At 37.2% G+C, this 15827-nt stretch overlaps 1 protein-coding gene across 1 annotated transcript in view; it reads right to left on the bottom strand.

The window, feature by feature from the left end:
* Positions 1-366: 366 nt before the first annotated feature.
* The window catches only part of cntnap5l (contactin associated protein family member 5 like), a 92986-nt gene continuing 77525 nt past the window's right edge, over positions 367-15827 (bottom strand). The window contains exons 18-24 of the mRNA XM_073825334.1: positions 14214-14450; positions 13109-13342; positions 5907-6037; positions 5541-5628; positions 2008-2220; positions 1836-1910; positions 367-1536 (exon numbers count right to left, since the gene is read on the bottom strand). Coding sequence (XP_073681435.1) covers positions 1340-1536; positions 1836-1910; positions 2008-2220; positions 5541-5628; positions 5907-6037; positions 13109-13342; positions 14214-14450 — 1175 coding nt within the window. The 3' untranslated portion in view covers positions 367-1339. The remainder of the gene's footprint in view (positions 1537-1835; positions 1911-2007; positions 2221-5540; positions 5629-5906; positions 6038-13108; positions 13343-14213; positions 14451-15827) is intronic.

Genomic DNA, 15827 nt, shown 5'->3' on the forward strand with positions numbered 1-15827 from the left:
ATGATTTTTGGCATAAAAGAAAAATCGATAATTTTGACACATATTTTATACCAGTGATACTTATGAGTGGTTTTGTGGTCCAAGGTCACATATGTAAAATATTTAAAATGTAAACTATGAATTTATTAAATTATATATATATTTTAAATTACAAAAAAAAAAAAAAAAATGTAAAAAATGCAACTTAAAATTCTCAATTTAAATGAATAAAAATGTGAAGTTAGCCAGTTGAGCCAGTAAAAACGGCCCATCTCAGCGGGCAGAAACTATCCTTATGGTTGAGCCATGAGAGCACATTGCCATACACACATTATTTCTGCATAAATATACCAAAATCATTTCAATTGGTCATCTGCACTCATAAGCTCTTAGAAAGCTCCATTTATTAAATATAATTATGAAATGTATGTACATCATTCATTTACAATAGTCATATAGAAAAAAAAAAAACAGCCATAGAATTCATTCTCAATAGAAAGCGTGTTTTTTCTTTTTTTTTTTTTTTGTATTGTTTTTTTTAGTCAGGAGATATAATGCACTTCAATAAGGACGAGATTTGGTTCCCGGGGAACGCTGGGTACGCTCAGTTGCGAGACCGGCTCGATTACGGTGGGAAAGAGAATTAAACTGCCTGAATCTGCCCGGCCCATGGGAATTGGGATACACACAAATGACTCATATTCCATCCCTCAGCCACCACTGATATATTCTTATAGTCCTTTGGTGGTTAATCCCAGCCTTTAACGGCTCCTCGCGCCAGTCAATAGTTTCAACATCAAATGCGGGCTTGTCGGATGCGGACGTCTTTAATCTTTTGTTTTTTTTGGACATGTTGAGCGATGATCGATCCTTTAAAAACAACGTCTGGGAAGGTCCGCCGCCCTGCCACAAAACCATTCTCTCAGAACCCTCTCCGCTGGGGTTTCAGTCCATTAGCTTAAGCCCACTCTATATGCGGGCTCTGAGACAGACAGGTTTGAGCAGGCACACTGGATAAAGACAATTCAGAGTGATGCTTCAGCCCTCCCTGCTGTGCTGTACGCTTGGAAAGTGTGTGTGCTGTGCATATATAACCTATTATTATGCCCGTAAAATAACAATATACAGCTCTGTCATCATCCAAGAGACCGGTGCACACTTACTTTCACGTAAGCTTTACTCTCCTCATAGAAAATAAGCAAACAAACAAAAACATCTCTTGTGCCACAGCCTGTCGAGTCGATGCTGGCCTCTGATTGGCTGCTCAGCTTGCAGTGTAGATAATACAGTGCGGTGGGGTTGCTAGCATGTACACTGGCGACAGGCTGTTCGATTAAAGGCCAGGCACGACACGGCGAGGTCAGATGTAGTATTCTTTGCTGTCGTGGTTGGGTTTGTGCAGGTCCAGCGCGGCCCGGTACGGCGGATGCTCCATGCTGGGTCGGTGCGTCTTCCCGGTGATTCCGGAGGGCGCCGGAGTCCGTCGGTGTCGATAAAGGAAGCGGATGATGACGGCCAGCGCACAGAGGGTGATGAACACCACTGCAGCCACCACTCCTGTTTTTTAGAAATACAAAGAATGCTAAGTAATGAATAATTTCATTGATTCACTACTTGAATATAACGATGTGGCTTTGGCTCTCATAAATGTATCTTGAGAATAAATGGAAGATGTATTAAAATTTTGATCGCTCTATAATGCAGTGCTGCAGCGGTACAAATGAGAACAGCATGAAATAACACTAAAGATGTATGAGGCTGTACGGTTTCATTTCTAAGGATGCTTTATTACTTGTCATTTCTGGGCATTATTTTGAAAAGTTTTTCCCAGAGCACAGTATCATGGGGATCTATACCTCCGATTAGTGCCAAGTCATTTTGATCAGCCTTTTTCAGTGGGTCTTCGCCTCGGCCTGTTTTTGCTGAGTCATCTGCGAGCAGACAACGAGAGCGAGAGGAAGACAAAGAACTGGATTTTGCTATTCCTTACAGAGAGCTGTGTGGAAACTATTAAAAAGGATCATTTACCTGATAGTGTGTGTGTGTTGCTCAGAGTGTTCGAGCTGGATATCGTCCCGCAACTTGATGCTTCCAGACGGCCGATAACAGTAACTAACGGGCTTTGGCTGTTTTGCAGGGCTGCCTTCAGAGGGGTTGCCTGATTAAACTGCATGGAGGACAAGCAGCCAATAAACCCTCTCAATCCAGCTTGAACCAGTTCCTTATCAGTAATGTCACCACCTGAAACATGAAAAAAGAATTGAGCAACTGAACATAAATGCGATTAATGTAATATTTACGTAATCAGACTTTTTTCAAGTAACTACAGTAGTAAAGTAACACATTACTTTTTAATTTAAAGAAATGCAATGGTGTGAAAAAGTGTTGGCCCCCTTAATGATTTTTTATTCTTTTGCATGTTGCACACATTAATGTTTCAGATCATCAAACAAATTCAAATATTAATCAAAGATAACACAAGTAAACATAACATGCAGTTTTTAAATGAAGGAGTTTTTTTATGAAGGGAAAAAAAAATCCAAACCCACGTGGCCTTGTGTGAAAAAGTGTTTAGCCATTTCTAAAGCTTTGGGACTCCAGCAAACCACAGTAAGAGCCATTGTCCACAAATGGCGAAAAACATGGAACAGTGGTGAACCTTCCCAGGAGTGGCCGGCTGACCAAAATTACCCCAAGAGCGCAGCGACGACTCATCCAAGAGGTCACAAAAGACCCCACAACAACATCTAAAGAACTGCAGGCCTCTCTTGCCTCAGTTTAGGTCAGTGTTCATCACTCCACCATAAGAAAAATACTGGGCAAAAATGGCCTGCATGGCAGAGTTCCAAGACGAAAACCTCTGCTGAGCAAAAAGAACATAAAGGCTTGTCTCAGTTTTGCCAGAACACATCTTGATGATCCCCAAGACTTTTGGGAAAATACTCTGTGGACTGACGTGACAACAGTTGAACTTTTTGGAAGGTGTGTGTCCCATTACATCTGGCATAAAAGTAACACAGCATTTCAGAAAAAGAACATCATACCAACAGTAAAATATGGTGGTGGTAGTGTGATGGTCAGGGGCTGTTTTGCTGCTTCTGGATCTGGAAGACTTGCTGTGATAAATGGAACCATGAATTCTGCTGTCTACCAAAAAATCCTGAAGGACAATGTCCGGCCATCTGTTTGTGACCTCAAGCTGAAGCGAACTTGGGTTCATCAGCAGGACAATGATCCAAAAACACACTAGCAAATCCACCTCTGAATGGCTGAAGAAAAACAAAATGAAGACTTTGGAGTGGCCTAGTCAAAGTCCTGACCTGAATCCTATTGAGATGCTGTGGCATGACCTTAAAAAGGTGGTCCATGCTCGAAAACCCTCCAATGTGGCTGAATTACAACAATTCTGCCAAGATGAGTGGGCCAAAATTCCTGCACAGCGCTGTAACAAACTCATTGCAAGTTATTGCAAATACTTTATTGCAGTTGTTGCTGCTAAGGGTGGTCCAACCAGTTATTACGTTTAGGAGGGAAAACACTTTTTCACACAGGGCCATGTGGGTTTGGAAATAATAATTATAATAATAACTTTTAATTTATAAAGCGCCTTTCCGTAGCTCAAGGACGCTTACAATGAACATGAAAAATGTGGGGTAACATCAAACGGTAACGCAAAATGTAGCATCAACAATAATTCATGAAATATTGAGAAAATCAGACATAGAAAAGTAATAAATAAGGCCAACTTAAGAGAAAGTAGCCCTCATGTTGCCATTGTTGCTTGTCGTGTATTGAAGTTGTAATCTGCTTTTGTTGAGTTTCTGTTCATGGTCAAGTCTGTTTCGAGTCAAGTCATTGTTTGGATTATTGTTTGATTGGATTTCACGTTTGTTCCAATAAACTGCACTTGGGTTCTAATTTAAACTTGCCTTCAGTGGACTGATGTTACATGGTTACTGTAGTTCTACACTTAAAGTGACCCTGGACCACAAAACCAGTCTTAAGTAGCATGGGTATATTTGTAGCAATAGCCAAAAATACATTGTATGGGTCAATATTATCGATTTTTCTTTTATTTTATTTTCTTTAGCATGAGGCTGAACTTTTTTGATATTAAAAACAAATAAGCAAGCCCAGCCCAGATTAAAAAGTAACACAAAATTAACGTAATGCATTACCTTTCATAAAAAGTAACTAAGTAACCTAATTAGTTCCTTTTTTGGGGAGTAGTGCAATATTGTAATGCATTACTTTTAAAAGTAACTTTCCCCAACACTGATATTCACCTAACATCACATTTACCTAAAAAAAAACCTTTGGTCACCATAAACTTGTTAGTCAGCTTCAAAAATGAACTTCAATTATATGCACCATATAACATATCCATTATAATTTGTACTGTTCTTCAATATTCTATACACCTTTATTTTCAACTTAACCTTCAATATTATAGTAATGTAGTACCAACTGTACCAAATTTGACATGTACTGTACTTGATATATATCCAAAAAAAAAAAAAAAAAAAAATCAATATCTAATCAAATCGAATCCGAAATTAAATCAAATTCCAAGCTTGTGAATCTGAATCCAGTCAAAATGTGAAATTTGTCAAAACCCAGCTCTAAAAAAAGTAAATGTAATTTAATTGACTTCTGTGTTGGCAAAGTTGAATTTTCAGCAGCCATTAGTCTTCAGTGTCACATGATCCCTCAGAAATGTAATGTTTATTTATTTATTTATTTATTTATTTGATGATTAGAAGTTCAAAAAGTTTATTTGAAATAGAAATCTTTTGTAACATTATACAAGTCTTTACTGCTCAGGTAATTCAGGTTATCTCCTGAAGACTAACCAAAACTCTGTAGGGGACACATGGCAACAAATGGCCTGAGTTCTGAGTAAAATCTGCTATTTGTCTGACTAATGGCAGATGAGGAGAGTAATTTGAAAGTAATTATGCATTTCACCTTTAAATAAATTCAAAGTCACTGTTTAACCACTCCACAGCTTTTATTTTAAAAGGAGCCGACTGCAGAAGCACACAAGTAACCTCTAATTTGCCTAATAACCTTTTTAACAAGCTTCATTATTATATTACTCAAGTCCCTTTTTTAGTCTACAAAGGCTTTCCAAAACAGAATAAATCAATACATTCAGTGCTGGTTCCTTTTCTATTTTTCGTCCGTAATGACTAATGAGTCTAAAAGGGGCTTGTTGTAGTTGCGAGTGTGCTTTATTGCTAATTTCTCTTAAATGTTTTCTCGCCTCTATCAAAGCGCCTGGGGTTCGTGCCATTTTCAGACCATCCTTATTGGCTATCTGGTAAAAAAGAAACAGTCTCCTAGGCAACACTGAGAAATTCCATTTGGCTTTGACTTGGCAACTCACCTGTGACGGCGCTGTCAAAAGTGTACCTCCCTATCCAGACAACCACCCACCCTGTCCTAACCTGCCTGGACTCAAACACCTGACGCCACATCAGTGAAATAGAAATGTGTGAAACGTCACACGAGGAACATGAAGAAATAGAGTCTTCTTCAACAGCCTGTCAGAAACTCACCTTGGATTCTCCCCAGAATCACCGACCTCGCCGGGCTGAGAGCAGAGCCAGGAGACAGGCTGTACTGTTGGGTTATTGTGTTGTCAATCTAAAAGAGAACAGATATAATGCCAAATAACTTGGAAAGATTGATACCAGTAAAAGATTTGAATTGGTCACCGGAGAAACCATCTTGGGTCACTATGACATGCTTTTGGAAATATAATTTATGTCACAAGACCTTTAAAATTTCAGATAAGCTATCAGACAAGCATAAAAGTCATCGGTTCTCATTCCTTTGGAGTACAGGAGGTCAAGTGAAACCCTTTTGGAAATCAGATATTGGCCATTGTGTTAACACTTGTTGCTATGGGGACAAAGACTCACCTGGACAAGGAGCTCCTGTCCCTTTCGATTGATTTTGACCCAGTGGAACCGGCCGTCTGCTAGACTGGATGACATTGGGCTGAACGCTTCTGGTCGTTTTTCTTTGTTCAAGTATCGTATTTGCAGGCTGCCTGGGAAATCAGAGGAAAAGCTATTGACTTAAAGTCACAGGGTATTTATTTGATACAACGAATGCAGGGTTGAAACATTACAAGATCGGGGTCATCGGATGCCCATTTTCCACAAGTTAGTATGATTCTTTAGGGTCTTCATGAAATGTCAGCAACATACTTTGGTTAAAATTCCTCAATGGTCATGTAAAACAACACCCTTTTTACTTCTATTCACTGTGAGCCGTTTTGGTGTATGTCTCTTTAAATTATAATGAGGTCCTGTTCACTCCACCCCTCACTTATCTGCTTACCCCCAGGGCATCCAAGATGTAGACTTTGTTTCTTTAGTAGAACACAAACAAAGTTTTTAACTCCAACCTTTGAAGTCTGTCAGTCATATAATGGTTGCAATGGGCTCCACGGCTTTGAGAGTTGAAAAAACATACACAGACGAAACAGACCAAATTAAACCCTGTGGCTCGTGACGATACATTGAGGTCTTAAGATACCAAACAATCAATCTGAGCAAGAAACTGAACAGTATTTATATAATTTTTTACCTCTGATACACCGCAATGTCCAACTGTCCTAAGTGTGTTCACAACAGCCAGCGCGTGACGAAGAGCAAGCAACCATAACTTCAGTCGATCAGGCTTAAAAGTTGGGAGCCGGTAAAAGTCAACACTTCCAGATGAGTTTGCGCAAGCAAATGTAATCTTTTAGTTTTTAATCGTTGCAACAATCCGGATAAGCACAAGTAATTACCATTTTGACGCGTCACGCGTTTAGGACAGTTGGAGATTGCGGTGGATCAGAGGTAAAAAATTATATAAATACTGTTCAGTTTCTTGCATAGATCGATTGTTTGGTATCTTAAGACCTCAATGTATCGAAACAAGCCGCAGGGTTTAATTTGGTTTTGTCTGTGTATGTTTTTTTGACTCTCAAAGCCTCTGAGCCCATTGACTGCCATTATATGACTGACTGCAACAGTTTGAGTTAAAAAAACGTTGTTTGTGTTCTACTAAAGAAACAAAGTCACCTACATCTTGGATGCCCTGGGAGTAAGCAGATAAACATCAAATTTTAATTTTTTTAACTGGCTGAGGGCAGAGATATGCTAATACAGGACAGTCCGTCAGTGGTCATGGGTGGGGCCTGAACAGTATGACATCATACTGCTCACAAAATCAAAACAGCTTGTTAATTGGCTGTTTAGTTTTTTAGGGATTAAAAAAAAAGAGAGAATGGATTTTTATCATTTATCATTGTAGACATTTAATGCAAACAAAATGCAAAAGTGAATTTTGCATTTGATGTCCCCTTTAAATTTGCAGAGATAAGTAATAGGTTGCAAAACAAACTCCCACAGGGAGTTCAAGAACCCAATGTAAAGTGTTTCCGTAACACCATGATGGGGTCTGTGATAATGACCATCTTGGCTGCTTACCAAAGAAATAAATTAATGAACACTGTGACTTTAGTATTAGAATAAAAATTGAACTGAATCGAGCTGGATAATGACACTGCTGTCTTCTGTGGAGCTGTTTTATTGCTGAATGGAATTTGTTTCATAATTGATGAACTTTGCAACATCTTCACTGCTGCTCAGCTGAATTGAATCAACTGTCTTGAACTGAATAATGACACTATTGCCTTCCGTAGAGCTGCTCACGGCTAAACTGAACTTAATTAATTTTGCAACATTAGCACATTTTCCTCTTTATTACTGTGAAAGTGCTTTGAAACAATCTGTACACAGCGTTGTATGAATTCATGTGACTTCACATTAAGTATTTCATTTTTTACGGTATTTTTATTAATAAGCACAATTATTTTTTTTACGTTAATAATAAGAAATGTTTCTTGAGTAGCAAATCAGTATATTTAAATGATTGCTGAAAGAACATGTGACACTGAAGACTGGAGTAATAATGCTGAAAATTCACCTTTGCCATTACAGGAATAAATTATAATTTGAAATATATTAAAAGAGAAAAGAGTATTACTGTTTTTACTATATTTTTGATCAAATAAATGCCAAATGAAGTCTTGATAAAAACAAGAGACCTATTTTACTTCTTTCTTTGTTGAAAACATGGAAAAATCTTATATATGACTTTTGATTAGTAGTGTTCATGAGATGAAGCCTCCAGGAATAGTTAAAGTCAAAAGTACACCTTGCAGAATCTGCAAAATGTTAATTATTTTACCAAAATAAGAGGGATCATGCAAAATGCATGCTATTTTTTATTTAGTACTGAACTGAATAAGATACTTCTCATGAAAGACATTTACATCTAGTCCACAAGAGCTTAATTACCCTGTTCAAAAGTTAACATACACTTGATTCTTAATACTGTGCTGTTACCTGAGTGATTCACAGCTGTTGTTGTTGTTGTTGTTTTTAGTGATAGTTGTGTGATAGATGAGTTCCTTGTTTGTCCTAAACAGTTAAACTGCTCGCTGTTTTTTCAGAAAAATCCTTCAGGTCCCACAGATTCTTTGGTTTTTCAGAATTTTTGTGTATTTGAACTCTTTCCAACAATGACTGTATGATCTTCAAACAAAGTCCAATAGTAAAGAGTGTGCCTCGGGGTCCAGGTGCTGTAAGGTCAAGGTGCTCTTTGGTCAATGGTTTATCACAATCCATCAAAGACAACTAGTTTTCTTTTTCTTTTTTTCTTTTTCTTGGATGTAGCCATCTGATAATACAGGCTTTTTAATTTACAAGAGTGCCATGCTCATTCTGAAGTTTTCTTTGAATGACTGTATGATTTTAAGATCCATCTTTTCACACTGAGGACAACTGAGGGACTCATATGCAACTATTACAGAAGGTTCAAATACTCACTGATGCTTCAGATGGAAAAACGATGCATTAAGAGCTGGGGGGTGAAAACTTTTTGAATTTAAAGATTAGGGTAAATTTAACTTATTTTGTCTTCTGGGGAACATGTAAGTATCTTATGTAGCTTCTGAAAGGCAGAACTAAATGAAAAAATAAATATGATATTTAGGCAAAATAAGAAAAATGTACACATCCTCATTCCATTCAAAAGTTTTCACCCCCGGCTCTTAATGCATCGTTTTTCCTTTTGAAGCATCAGTGAGTGTTTGAACCTTTGGTAATAGTTGCATATGAGTCCCTTAGTTGTCCTCAATGTGACAAGATGGATCTCAAACGTATACAGTAATTGTTGGGACAGGTTTAAATACACAAATTTTTATAAATTCAACTATTATTTTCTCTTGTGGACTATATGTAAATGTCTTTTATGTGAAATATCTTATTCAGGTCAGTACTAAATAAAAAATAACATTCATTTTGTCTTCAACTGTATCTGTGACACAATAAAGTATCTGAGTCACATAAACAAAGTGTACTGTACCTGCAATCTGTAGTTACTAAAATAGACAATAAAACAGACTGTTTGTACATTAATTAAGTTTTCTGTTTCACTGCAATTAATAATTTGTGAATAGAAATGCTTGAACATGTTTAACAGTCATTTGGGATAACAGGACCAAGCAAGTCCTCGCAATCAACCTCTGCACTTGAAAACTCTTGTGAATTATTATTTCCCTTGTAGGTGTAACATGACCGACTCCATCCACTAGCCCTCCCTTCTCTCAGTTGGGGTTTAAAGACAATTAATATTCAGTAATAATATTGATTTGACTGCACTGACACTATCAGATGAGAACAAAACTTGAAATTGAGCTAAATAAATTACTAGTTATTGATCAGGATTGAATCAACATTGAACTGACTTGAGCTGAATAATCTTAGTACTCTCTGTCAACAGATTTTTGTAATTAAGTATTTATTATAGTATTTGCTTGCTTCCTAGATTTTCCAAGCTCCTCTCTTTAGAAAAGACTCCTCACCACTTCTTTTTTTTTTACCACCTTTCTCCCTTTTTTATCCTTTCATGTCAAGATTAATGTGTATTGTTATCTGCTGTGCAAGACATGTCAGCCAGTCATGTGTGCACTTGATGAGATGGTGACAAATTCTTTTCCACTAACTGAAAAAAAAAACAGGCATGAAGAGGTGAAAGGCGTGAAAGAGTACTGTAAATGGTCATGAGAGACAATGGTTGCAAGAGCTTTCAATTTAGATGCCATGTGCTCCTTAGGTAAAGGATGTGGGTGTAACACAGAGAGAGAAAAAGAGCATATCTGCATATGATGCACTTTAATGGATATGTGTGAATTTCAAGCATATTGAGGCGCCAGGCTGAAAGAGTGAATGTCAAGAAGAAAGGTATAGGGTGTGAAATTGAAGGAAAAAAGCAAACCAAGAAAAACTTCTTTCCACATCTACTTTTAGGATTAATGGAAAAACTTAATCTGCATAGCTAAAATTTCATTTTCATACAGATATTGCATACATATATTATTGTTTAGAAGTTTGGGGTCAGAAATAGTTTTTTCCCCAGCATAAATGCATGACATTGATCAAAAGTGACAGCAAAGGCATTTATGTCAAAATATTGTGTTTCAAATATATGCTGTTTAATTCATTAAGGAATTCTGAAAAATGAATCAGTTTCTACAAAAAAAAAAAAAAAAAATATATATATATATATATATATATATACACACACAGTGGATATAAAAAGTCTACACACCCCTGTTAAAATGCAAGGCTTCTGTGTTGTAAAAAAATCAAACCACAATAAATCATTTCAGAACTTTTTCCACCTTTAATGAAAACTATAACCTGTACAATTTCATAAAAAACTAACTCACATATTTTAGGTGTGGGAAACTAAAAATAAAAAACAAAGATAATATTGTTCCATAAGTGTGCACACCCTCTTATAACTGGTAATATGGCTGTGTTCAGATTAAGCAATCGCATTGAAACTCATTTTAAATAGGAGTCAGTACACACCTGTCATCATTTAAAGCACATTTGATTAACCCAGAATAAAGTTTAGCTGTTCTAGTAGGCTTTTCCTGGCATTTTCTTAGTTGCAGCTTACAGCAAAAACCATGGTCCGCAGAGAGCTTCCAAAGCATCAGAGGGATCTCATTGTTAGAAGGTATCAGTCAGGAGGAGAAGGGTACAAAAGAATTTCCAAAGCATTGGATATATCACAGAAGTGAAGACCGTTATCATCAAGTGGAAAAAATATGGCGCAACAGTGACATTACCAAGAACTGGATGTCCCTCCAAAATTGATGAAAAGACGAAACGAAAACTGGTCAGGGAGGCTTCCAAGAGGCCTGCAGCAGCATTAAAAGAGCTGCAGGAATTTCTGGCAAGTACTGGCTGTGTTGTACATGTGACAACAATCCCCTGTATTCTTCATATGTCTGGGCTATGAGGTTTCTTACAAAGAAAAACATCCAGGCCCGGCTAAATTTAGCAAAAACACATTTGAAATCTCCCAAGAGCATGTGGGAAAAGGTGTTATGGTCTGATGAAACCAAGGTTGAACTTTTTGGTCATAATTTCAAAAGGTATGTTTGGCGCAAAAACAGCATTGCACGTCACCAAAGAAACACCATACCCACAGTGAAGCATGGTGGTGGCAGCATCATGCTTTGGGGTTGCTTTTCTTCAGCTGGAGCCTTAGTCAAGGTGGAGGGAATTATGAACAGTACTAAATACCAGTTAATACTGGAAGAAAACCTTCAGGCTTCTGCTAGGAAGCTGAAGATGAAGCTGAAGATTTTTCAACACGATAACGATCCAAAGCACACATCCAAATCAACAAAGGAATGGCTTCACCAGAAGAAAATTCAAGTTTTGGAATGGCCCAGACCTGAATCCGATTGAAAATCTGTGGGGTGATCTGAGGAGGGCTGTGCACATGAGAGGCCCTCGCAATCTGACAGATTTGGAGCGTTTTTGCAAAAAAAGAGAGGGCAAATATTGCCAAGTCAAGATATGCCATGCTGATAGACTCATACCCAAAAAGACCGAGTGCTGTTATAAAATCAAAAGGTGCATCAACAAAGTATTAGTTTAAAGTGTGCACACTTACGCAACCACATTATTTTAGCTTTTTTATTTTGCACAATTTTCCTGCACAACTGTTTTCAGTATTAATAGTAATTAGAAATGTTTGATTAGATCAACATATTACATATTAGAATTATTTCTAAAGAATCATGTGACACTGAAGACTGGAATAATAGCTAAAATATACTGTGTTTATTTGATTAAAAATACAGAAAAAAACAGTAATATTGTGAAATATTATTGCAATTTAAAATTGTGGTTTTCTATTTTAATATACTTTAAAATAAAATGTATTCTTGTGATGCAAAGCTGAATTTTTAGTGTCACACGATCCTTCAGAAATCATTCTAATATGCTGATTTATTAATGATGTTGGAAATAAAACGTTACAAAAAACAGCATTTATTTAAAATAGGAATCTTTTGTAACAATATACACTACCATTCAACGTTTAAAGTAAATCTTTTCTTTTCTTTCTTTCTTTGAAAAAAATAATACTTTTATTCAGCAAGGATGTGTGAAATTGATAAAATGTAATTGGAAAGTATATTGTTGAAAAATTTTTTTAATTTAAATAAATGCTGTTCTTTTTTAACTTTTTAATAATCAAAGAATCATGAATAAAGCATCACATGTTCCAAAAAATATTAAGCAGTGCAACTGTTGCCAACACTGATAATAAATCAGCATATTAAAATGATTTCTGAAGGATTGTGTGACACTGAAGACTCACTGAAAATTCAGCTTTGCATCACAGGAATAAATTCTATTTTAAAGCTTTTATTTTAAATAGCAATAATATTTCATAATACTTTTTTTTCTGTATTGTTGATCAAATAAATGGAACTTTGATGTGCATAAGATCACAAAATTTTGAATGTCAGTGTATATATAAAATATTAAAATATAAAACCTGTTTGACTTTCCAAAAAAACTTTTTTTATATTGACGCTGCTCTTTCTACTCAGTGAGGTAAGATAATGACTAAGCTGAAGAAAGGACCTAAATAAATAAATAAAAATACAATTTTAGAGCTTGATATAGGATTGAAACAGAGTGAGCAAATTATGACTATTCCCCAAGTTTTAGAGTAACGTATGACTTGGTACCGTTTGATGATAGCATGACAGCCATATAGTGCTGATCCAGAGCGTGAGCTGTCAGGATCAAGGCTGGCACATGACGCGTCAAGAACCCAAACGACACTTTCTCTTGAGATTTGGTAACTTCTGCGTCATGAAATCCTGCCGGTGATCTTCTGGCTTCCTCATTCAGTATTCCGGAAAACGGCTCCTGAAGAGTGTACAGAACTGAAGATCCACTTTCAAAGGAAGCTGCTAGAGCTGTGATGGACAGGGAGAGACAAAGCAGTCTCTGGTGAACTTCACCGAGAACATCATCATCTTCATCTCTATGCAAATGCAGATTGCGTGCAAAGGCAATGAACTCTACGTCTCATCTGTCATTATTAGAGCTATAAAAAACAACAACATTAGCATTGTTTCCTCCCCAACCACAGCTGAGACCGTGGCAGAGAGGTGTCCTACTGATTCTTTCTGTCTCTTCTCATTTTCTGGTCATCTATTCTAGTTAGCAGTAAACAGCCGTGGCTTGAGCGCACCCGTCGCGACATCGCATAGTAAAGAAACGAAGCCATTACATCACTAATCTGACTGACAGGCTGCTGGATGGGCATGAGGTAGACGAATGGACGCTGTAATTAAATTCCATTTGTCAGTTAAAGCTTTTCTGCCAAGGCCTGTCAGCCCAGCCTCAAGGAATTCAAGGTGAATACGCCATCAAGGGCATGTCGTCATCCACCTCCTGATCTAATAGAAAACGAAAAGTTGTCTAAAACAGAAGAAATTGAGAAATTTCCCTAGAATATATAGTGGGTTGACTTCCATTCCTGTTGTACACTTTTTTGGTACAAATGTCTCCTATCGTGAGACTCATGCCATATCCAACAGCTCACGGCAAGCCTTGGCTTAAACGGATATTAAATCAACTCCCATAGAGTGCTGATTTAATTTCTCTCTGTGGGCTTTGATCTAATTGTGTGATTTTACAGTGTAAATCCAATAAAAATACTTTCGCCGTCAGGAATGCCAACATTACGGCGTTTGAGAACTACAAGCGTCTGAGGCGTGATTTAGAGTCATTCAGCTCTTTTTGATTGAAAGCGAGTTCGCCCGGAGGCCATTGTAACCTCACCTGTTCTGCAGTGTGGCCCGTCGAAGGCTGTCTGTGTGCAGTCGCAGGTGTAACTGCTCCTCTCTTCGACACATCTCCCTCCATTATGGCAGACGCTGTCGCTTGTGCAGTGACCCGGACAGCCTGAATTCACCCCTGGGGTGGTCTTTGCACGTTCATACAGATCAAGGGTAACCCCGTTGATGGTGAGGGCACGTAAGCAGCCCAGAAAGCCCCTTTGCCTAGAAGCCGTTCCTCCTAATGGGGAGAGTACAATAATTAATTGGCAATTCATAAAGCCAAGGACTTTGAAGTTTATAATAGTGTCATTAAAAAAAAACAACGATGCCATTTTTGTCCCTTTAAAGGAGTAGTTCACTTTCAGAACAAAAATTTACAGATAATGCACTCACCCCCTTGTCATCCCAAGATGTTAATATCTTTCTTTCTTCAGTCGTAAAGAAATTATATTTTTTGAGGAAAACATTTCAGGATTTCTCTCCATATAATGGACTTCTATGGTGCCCCCGAGTTTGAACTTCCAAAATGCAGTTTGAATGCAGCTTCAAATGGCTCTACATGATCCCAGACGAGGAATAAGGGTCTTATCTAGCGAAATGATCGGTTATTTTCTAAAAACATTCACAATTTACATACTTTTTAATCTTAAATGCTCGTCTTGCCTAGCTCCGTGTGAACTCTGTGTATTCCAGTTCATGACAGTTAGGGTATGTCGAAAAATTCCCAACTTATCCCCCCCCCCCAACTTCAAAATCGCCCTACATCGCTGCAGAAGTACTGACCCAGTGTTTACAAAGGGAACGTGCAAATAAGATCAAACACCATTTACAAAAAATAGGGTAAAACAGCAATGTAGGATGATTTTGAAGTTGGAGGAGAAGATGGGAATTTTTCAACATACCCTAACTGTCATGAACTGGAATACACGGAGTACACACAGAGCTAGACAAGATGAGAATTTGAGGTTAAAAAGTATATAAATTGTATATATTTTTTAAGAAAATAACCAATCATTTTGCTAGATAAGACCCTTCTTTCCTCAGCTGAGATTGTTTAGAGCGCTTTGAAGATGCATTTTGGAAGTTCAAACTCGGGGGCACTATAGATGTCTATTATATGGAGAGAAATCCTGAAATGTTTTCTTCAAAAAACATAATTTCCTTATGACTGAAGAAAGAAAGACATGAGCATCTTGGATGAGAAGGGGATGAGTACATTATCTGTAAATTTTTGTTCTGAAAGTGAACTACTCCTTTAAATTATCATGCCTTCATATTCTTTATGCTTTCAGATTACTCAAAAATAAAAATTCTGTTGTTATTTACTCACCCTCATGTCGTTCCAGACCTGTAAGACCTTTGTTCATCTTTGGAACACAAATTAAGATATTTTTGATGAAATCCGAGACCTTTCTGACCAGTGTTGTCTTTTGGACTAAAATGGTTATTAGTTTTAGTCAAATTTTAGTCACTTCTATATGTGATAGTTTTAGTCCAATTTTAGTCGACGAAAAGTCAAGAAGGTTTTAGTCTAGTTTTAGTCGACGAAAAGTCAAAAAGGTTTTAGTCTAGTTTTAGTCAAAAAAAAAGGGGAAAAAGTAGTCTTTTAACAAAT

The sequence above is a fragment of the Garra rufa genome, chromosome 20 (genome assembly GCF_049309525.1).
Source record: "Garra rufa chromosome 20, GarRuf1.0, whole genome shotgun sequence".
Classification (NCBI taxonomy): Eukaryota; Metazoa; Chordata; class Actinopteri; order Cypriniformes; family Cyprinidae; genus Garra; species Garra rufa.